At 35.4% G+C, this 8,644-nt stretch overlaps 1 protein-coding gene across 1 annotated transcript in view; it reads right to left on the bottom strand.

Moving 5' to 3' along the window:
- The window catches only part of LOC106882632 (1-phosphatidylinositol 3-phosphate 5-kinase), a 106,411-nt gene that overhangs the window by 22,133 nt on the left and 75,634 nt on the right, over positions 1-8,644 (bottom strand). The window contains exons 33-35 of the mRNA XM_014933373.2: positions 7,234-7,329; positions 6,251-6,328; positions 4,062-4,156 (exon numbers count right to left, since the gene is read on the bottom strand). Of these exons, the coding sequence (XP_014788859.1) occupies positions 4,062-4,156; positions 6,251-6,328; positions 7,234-7,329 (269 nt within the window). The remainder of the gene's footprint in view (positions 1-4,061; positions 4,157-6,250; positions 6,329-7,233; positions 7,330-8,644) is intronic.

The raw sequence follows: 8,644 nt of genomic DNA, 5'->3' as shown, positions 1-8,644 counted from the left end.
GCGGCGAATTTCTGCACATGGGGCCGAAACAGCTTGTGGTGTGTGCGTACGAGTAGATGTAATCGCCTTACCTCGGTTTTCCTTTCCTCGACTGCGAGTTTGTCTTGCGGTATCCAATCCTTGAAGCTTGCCCCGACCCAAAGTACACCAGGAATAGCAGCTGCTTCTCCCAAACCTAGACCATCGCTTAATACATCTTGTCCTGACCACAACCCCGTTCGAAAAGGGCACGAATCCCGATCGAGGCTCCCTCTGCCCTTTTTCCCCTTCCGGTCAACTCGCCCTTCCGGTCAGCCTCCCCAGACACTGACGTCATACCACATTTTACATTCTGTGAGATTAAAGAGTTTTCATTACTCTAAAATGTATTTGTTAACTGAAATCAAAGTGACTGAGAAGGTGAACTAAAGAGACAGTAATGATCAGGACAGGGGCAGAAAGTTGTAGAGAGAGACAGAAAGAGAGTGTGGAGGATAATAATGGAGGTGGACAGTGGTGAGAGTGAGGGATGTCGGTAACAAATGACCTGAGACAGAAAGGGTTATGGTGGAGCATATCTGTAGCCCAAGTACAATGACATTTGAGGAAGAAATGATGCATTTAATCAGACTTGGAAAGAAATTCTGAACTTTTACTACATGGTTGACATGGTAAAAAAATTGTGAGAATAGGATGGTAGTTTTAGTGAGAAGAGTAGAGGAGAAAAGGTCAAGGTAGATGAAGGAGTATCTTTACAGTGAACAGAGGTGAAAATGAGAGAGTTATAAATAAGTAACAGAGATATGGATGACAGTAGCAGAAATATTGGAGCTGCTATAGATGTATTCTAAAGAGTGGTAAAAATGAAAGGTAAAAAAAGCTAAGAAAACAATAAGTTAATTTGTAGGGAATACAGTAATGCTGATATAGTCATCACTGTAATGATCATAGAAGTATAGGCTAAGGTGAAGAAAACAGAGCACAGATCTGGGTCTCAATACAGCCCAAAAGAATGTTAGTATCTTAGTTGCCATGGTCATCCTGATAGTTTACTAACAGAACTTACTAGAGAAGGCAAAACAGTTGAAGGAAAGAATGAGTTCAGCTAAGCTGGGGAGGTGATACTGAGTTCAAGTGAAGAACAGTGTTTAAAAAAATGTTTAAGAGTTAAAAGTATATCATTATGGGGGACGACAGAGTATAAGGATTTTACACCCATGGTGAACAGGAAATGTGTGAGTCAATGACCGGGAAAAGAAATTCTGAAGGTTAAAGCCATTGCTGGTATCCTAGATATGCGATGGCAGGGTAGCAACAGGAAATCATATGAGTCTATCAAGCAGTCGACAGGACAATTAAAATGATAGGGTTTGTGTAGCATGGAAGCACATGGCTTAGTGGTTAGGGTGTTGGACTCATGATCGTAAGATTGTGGTTTTGATTCTTGGACTGGGTGATGTATTGTATTCTTGAGCAAAACACTTCATTTCACATTGCTCCAGTCCACTCAGCAGGCAAAAATGAGTAATCTTGCAATGGACAGCATCCTGTCCACATGGGGAATACATACACCATGGAAACAGGAAACTGGCCCTATGAGTCTATATAATTCAGGAAGGAACCTTACTTTACTTTGTGTAGTAAATGAAGAAAATACCATATTTTAATGTGTATAAAGAACCCCCTAATTTGGAAAAAGGTTTTGTAAGGGATTATAATACTATTCATGTATAAGAAACTCCCAGATATTTTAACCTAATTTTTGACAAAAAAAAAGGGTTCCTTATACATGCTAAAATATGGTAGAGTATGAAAATAAGAGGTAAATTGATAATGAGATCAGCAGCAGAGGAAGGAAAGGCAAAAAGAGAGATTATTTCTTTAATAATAAGAGATAGTAGTTGTTGGTTCTGACGTGTGCAATTCTTAGGTAACCTCACCAGGTGACTTGATTCTTTCTCATCTCTTTTATGATGTACAGCCTTAATCTTCACCGCATCATCTCCTGACTTCTCCAGTTTTCCTCTTCCATGAGATCTATCCATTTAGAATGCTTGAAACTTATTTTTAAAAAACTGACATCTTCCATATGCACCATATGCCCATACCTGTATTGTTGTCTTTCTTGCACACTCCATCAAATTCCTCTTTATATATGTCATATTAAATACTTTAAATAAAGCAGTCTTCAGTACACTTAATGCTATGTGTATGTGTGTATACTTTTTTTTTTTTATTTGTTGGTTAACAAAGTTACCAATGGTTTCATGTGAAGAGAAATCTATTAACAATTATCAGACCTGGCACATAGGAACATTGGTACTCATCTCCATTTTGGATGAAAATATATGAAGTTACACAAGACTGTATGAGATTTGGGGATAAAGAAATATACAGCTCATGAAAGGTCTTAATCAGTTTATGTGAGGACGTTTGTGCACATGCATATCCATACAAAATATGTGCACACATACACACTCACACACATAAGCACATGTACGTGTGTATGTATAGATAAATGGATAGATACACACACACACACACCTGCATTATGCATTTTGTTTGTGTTTGAGTATGTGCACATTATTGTGGAGTTTTTGACTTCCTAAGTTTGTGTATATATGTATTTTTTCCTGTGAATTATATGATGTCATGAATATGTGCAATGCATATGTATATATATATATCTGTGTAATGAGAAAATCCAGCATAAGTTTATGGGGGTGGGTCTGTGTCTTTGAAGCACAATGTACATATAATGAATATAATCAATGTCTAGAGAAGAACTTATCCAGGTTGAATGGGTGGTGAAGTGGGTGGGTAGTGGGAGTCAGGATCATGCTTGAAATTTTGATGCATGAATTGTTACTTGTGTTCACAGGTAGAGGTTTCCTCCCTCATGTTAATAACGTTCACTGTTGATGTTATATTTAGTTTTTTGGTGATGATGAGCTTGCATTTGCTGCCCTATACTCTGTATTTGCTAACCTTAGCTATAACACTCCAGTTTATAGGGGGAAGCAAAATAGAACCTACAGTAGTAAGATCAAACATCATATATATATATATATATATATATATATATATATATATACATGTGTATGATGTAAATACTTCAACAGTGAATAAATATATTTATATAACAAATATGTAATAGTACATAGCTGGTAAGTATATTCAGTTGCATATCCACAAATTCTAGTACACAAGAAAATGCTATTAGTTTTACATGTGTGTTTGTGAAAGCACATGGCCTAGTGGTTAGGGTGTTGCATTTATGATTGCAAGATCATGGGTTTTGATTACCAGACCAAGCGATGTGCTGTGTTTTTGAGCAAAACACTGTGTTTCACTTTGCTCCAGTCCACTCAGCTGTCAAAATGAGCAACTTTTAGATAGATTGGCATTGCATTCATGAGGAATGTTGGCTTGCTTGCCTAGCCAGTGGGGTAGCATCATTCAAACAGCTACAACAATACAAGAAAATGCAATGTGACCAGTGGTCTATAACATCATCCAATAGTCTGGTCAGTACAGTGATGTGTGTGTGTGTGTGTGTATGTGTTTTTGCAATTTTGCAATTATGAACTCCTAGGTACTTGCTTGTCTGTATCCATGCCTTAGATCAGCTTAAAGATGGATGACTAGGCCTGTTCAATGATATCGATATAACAACTATATAGCAAATGGGGCTTCACTTTGGCAAAAAAAATTCAGTATAAACATTGTTTCAAGTGTGTTATACAGGCTAAGATATAAGATAAATGTATTCAAAGGGAACATTGGCCGTTTTGATAAAAATATCAATTAACAAAAGTTATACAAAATTAAATGAATTATAAATCATAAAAATTATATAATACAAAATTACAAAAAATTAGATGAACTGATAATATTTCATCTAATGAGCTATACAGTAATACAATCTTCATTATTACTGATACATTAACACCATGATGATCATAGAAGCTAAACTATTTAAGATAACAAAAGGTAGACATTGTGTTAGTATACTGGTTTATGCTCTACTAAGATATAATAGTTACAATACAGTAAAATCAAAGTATTTAAAAATCAGTTACCTTGCTCAGGGTTAGAATTCAAACCTACAGTAGAAGTCTTCAGAGGAAGATTCCTTGCATTTTCAGCCTTCAGGTTTCTCCGTTGATGTTCTGGACTGAAGTTAAAATAATATAGATTAATGTTTAATCTCAATGTAAGGCCTGGAACTTTTTAAATGGAAACAAATATATTTTCTATAACTTCTGAAAATGAACTGGATGTGGTTTATTGTATGGAGGCACATGGATTAATGGAGGTGCATAGCTTCAAAAATGCACATGGCTTAAAGGATGCACATGGCTTAATGGAGGCACATGGTTTAGTGGTTAGAGTGTTGGACTCATGATCGTAAGATTGTGGTTTCGATTCCTGGACTGGGCGATGTGTTGTGTTTTTTAGCAAAACACTTCATTTCACGTTGCTCCAGTCCACTCATCTAGTAAAAATGAGTAATCTTGTGATAGACTGGTGTCCCATCCAGGGAGGAATATATATGCCAGAGAAACAAGGAAACCAGCTCTATGCTCCTTACAGAGTAATGTCAACCAATCATAGTTTATTGTTTAAATTTATTATTAGGTAATATATATTGTTTGGAAAGTCTGTGGTTTGTTGTATAATATAAGGAATGGAAGAGTATAGTGTATCAACATATTGAGTTATATTCAAATGAAAGATCTGGTTTGAATGTTTGCAACAGAGTGGACTCTGCAAAAGGCACCTAAGGGCCAGGTGGTGATGTTAAGCCAAATACAGATTAAGATTATCACCCAAACTGGAAACCACAACTGAAAGAATATTACACAGTGGCTAAGTCCTCTATACATATGAGGATCAAAGTATTATTGTCATCATCATTTAACATTTGTTTTCCGTTTGGACAGTTTGACAACAGCCAGAGGATTGCACCAGACCCCAAGGTCTGTTGTGATATGGCTTCTATGGCTGGATGCACTTTCTCATGCCAAAGTAATGAATTAAAAATCAATTAAAAGTACCACAGTAGAATATAAATCCCAATGTTTACTTGAAAATAAAAAGTTACATAATTATATTACATGGCTATATTTCTAAGAATAATAAAGACTAATTAAGCTTCTATGTAATATTCTTTGATTTTATTTACACAATAATTCAATTGATATATTCTCAAATCATATTCAGGTGTAACAAATAGTTTTAATATACATATTTTATTAGTCACAGTAACTCATAGTATTTCAGACAAGGTCCATTTCTGGATGTGAGAATATAACAAGTCAGATGAAAATTAAAATGATAGCAGTAGCTCAAACAGCTACTAATTTAATAAACACTAGCAAAAGTGATTATTAATTTTGGGTATCAATTTATTACTCAAGAGGAAATTATTTATTTCACAACTGGTTAAAAGCAGCAAAAATAATTTTCTTTTTAAAATTAAAATAAAGGAATTATACTTCTTTGAGTCTACTTAATAAATAGATAAATGCAGAAATAAAATAAGTAACAATATTAAAAAGGTATAAAATAATGTGAGCATTCCTGGTTTTGTGGTAAGACTATCTGTTAAGTATACTACTAGTTTAACAAATTGTTAAATTGAAAATATACTACATTCACACAAGCTAAATAAGCATATTATAGAATGTTACAAAGAAGTACCATATATTGACTTATTTACTCTCTTTTATTTGTTTCAGTCAATTGACTGCGGCCATGCTGGAGCACCGCCTTTAGTCAAGCAAATTGACTCCAGGACTTATTATTTGTAAGCCTAGTACTTATTCTATCGGTTTCTTTTGCCGAACCACTAAGTTACGGGGACGTAAACACACCAGCATCACTTGTCAAGCGATGCTGCGGGGACAAACATACACACATATATATATATATATACATATACATATGGGCTTCTTTCAGTTTCCATCTACCAAATCCACTCACAAGGTGGTCGGCCCAAGGCTATAGTAGAAGACACTTGCCCAAGGTGCCATGCAGTCGGACTAAACCCGGAACCATGTGGTTCGTAAGCAAGCTACTTACCACACAGCCACTCCTGCCAAAAAATTTTTTTTTTTCTTCTTTTTCATTAAGATCATATTTTATAGGTAATATATACAGTGACAGCAATAATAACTAACCAGCAGATGATATATGTATAGCTGACACACATAAAAAGAACAGCAATTGTAACTAAATGAAACTAAATATAATAGTTTGAACCTACCTTGCAGAAGGTGAGTCTCTCTGTACAGAACCAAGTTGGCTTTGAATTTCTTGGAGTCGACAATGATAATCCCGAGAGCTATAAGAAAAATTAATAAATGTTAGACTATTAATTTTAGTATTGGCTTCAAATTTTGGCACAAGGCCAGTAATTTTGGTGGAGTGGGTATGTCAATTACATCAACCCCAGTGATCAACTGATACTTATTTTACCAACCCTGAAAGGATGAAAGGCAAAGCTGGCCTCAGTAGAATTCAGTTTCAGAATGTGAAGATGAACGAAATGCTGCTAAGCATTTTGTCCAGAGTGCTAATGATTCTGCTAGCTCCGTTACCTTACATATTAACACAACGTGTCAGTTATTTCACCTTTTCATCCTGTGAACATATTATGTTCCTTTACAAGAAAATACCTTCAATCGTCATTATCATTTAACTAACTAGGAAAGGTTATGCTGTTTCATAAGTCTTAGACAATAGCAGTGAGTTGATGTCTGTGTTTTCCCTGCTGGCATGGGTTGGATGGTTTGACAGGAGCTGGCCAGCTTCCCAGGTTCCAGTTGTCTATTTTAGCATGATTTCTATGGCTGGATCCCCTTCCTAATGTCAACCACTTTACTGAGTGTACTGGGTACTTTTTATGTGGCACTGGCACTGGCACGGGCAGTTTTACATGGCACCAGCACAGACACTTTTATATGGCACTAAATCACAGAATAAAATTATAGCTTCAGTAAAAGAAATCAAGTGCTTGATCAATGAAAACCACAGTCTACTACCTTAAAAAAGGAAATATACATCAGATAATGGCAGTCTTAGATACACACAAAAACCAGATAGGAAGTCATGGGTGGATGCACTTGATCATAAATTTTCTTGATTTGGGCTGACTAAGCACAAAACAATAACAAAGAAACGATAAATGGTTTTATATCCCAGATATCATTAATAAAGAAGAAAGAACAACAATGAACTGGGCCTTACCTGAGAGCATATGCAATTATGGAGCTTGGTTCTGTATCATAGACAATTACAGGAATACGTTCGCATTTAGCCAGTAGAGGATGTTCATGAGCTTCACTGAAATTACAGAGGACAAGAAGAAATATGACTAGGATTTCTTTGGAACAGACTCAAAATCCACAAAGAAATGTAACTAGGGATTCTTTGAATAGACTGTACATTACCTATTTTACCGGAATTGGTGTATAATTAGACAGTCTAGTCTCTTTCCTTTATCATTAAGTGGTTAGTCCACATTACTTCAAAAGGGGCAAAGGGCTAGTTTCAGGTTTCTCTATTGTATATCTTCCTCTCTGAACAGGACACTGGTCCATCTCAGGATTACTCATTCTTACCAGCTGAGTGGATTGGAGCAACATGAAATGAATTGTTTCGCTCAAGAACACAATGCATCACCCAGTCCAGGAACTGAAACCACAATCTTATGATCATAAATCCAACACCCTAACCACCAAGCCACGTGCCTCTACTTCATCATTAAGTAGGTAGTAATATCTGCAGAGACACATAGTCAATGACACACATTGTGCTAATTGATGTTATCTAACCTATATTTTGAATAACAATATTTAGTCATTAAGCAGTCATTCACTACTGCTCTATTTTCACTCTCTGATCATGTAAGGACCGTGTACTTGAAGTCATCTATTCTACACTCTCAAAACTATCATGATATTCTAAACAAGAAAAGGAATAGGGGAACTGTTGATACTGAAAAATAAGTAAACCAATAATGTATAAGGGAATAGTAACACACACACACACACACACACACAAAACAAGTTTCTTTCAGTTTTTGTCTACCAAATCCACTCACATGGCTTTTGGTCGACCTAAAGTTAAAATAAAAGACACTTGCCCAAGATGGCACAGAGTAGGACTGAAGCAGAAATTGTGTGATTGGGAAGCAAACTTCTAGGCACATAGTTGTGTCTGCACCTATATATATATATATGTACATAAATAGTGTGGGATTATTAATCTGGGCAAATTTGCTCCAATAAAGGAAAACTATGTAATGACCATTATTTTTAGCATGTTTTATATATATATATATATAATATATATACTTTATTTAAAAGCAGCAGAAATATAACAAAAAAAAAACCGTTACTCTGAGTTTCACGTTCCCGTTCATCGGACAGTTTTGTTAGAAATGGAGAAAGGATAACAATGCAATCAAAAGTAATATAAAATTTAAAACACATGGATTCGTTTGATTGGTTGTTTCAAATAAGGGCCATGGATTGGTCGTTTCAATTAACGGTCAATGATGCGTAATTCACAGACCAAATAAATTTAATACAAATTCACTCTATTAAAAAAATATCAAAGAAAACCTTAAATAGAAAAATGGGCTCCAAATACATAT

This window comes from Octopus bimaculoides, chromosome 8 (assembly GCF_001194135.2).
Source record: "Octopus bimaculoides isolate UCB-OBI-ISO-001 chromosome 8, ASM119413v2, whole genome shotgun sequence".
In the NCBI taxonomy this organism is placed as follows: domain Eukaryota; kingdom Metazoa; phylum Mollusca; class Cephalopoda; order Octopoda; family Octopodidae; genus Octopus; species Octopus bimaculoides.
Note: the sequence above shows the minus strand (reverse complement) of the source record. Positions and strands in the feature narration are given on the sequence as shown.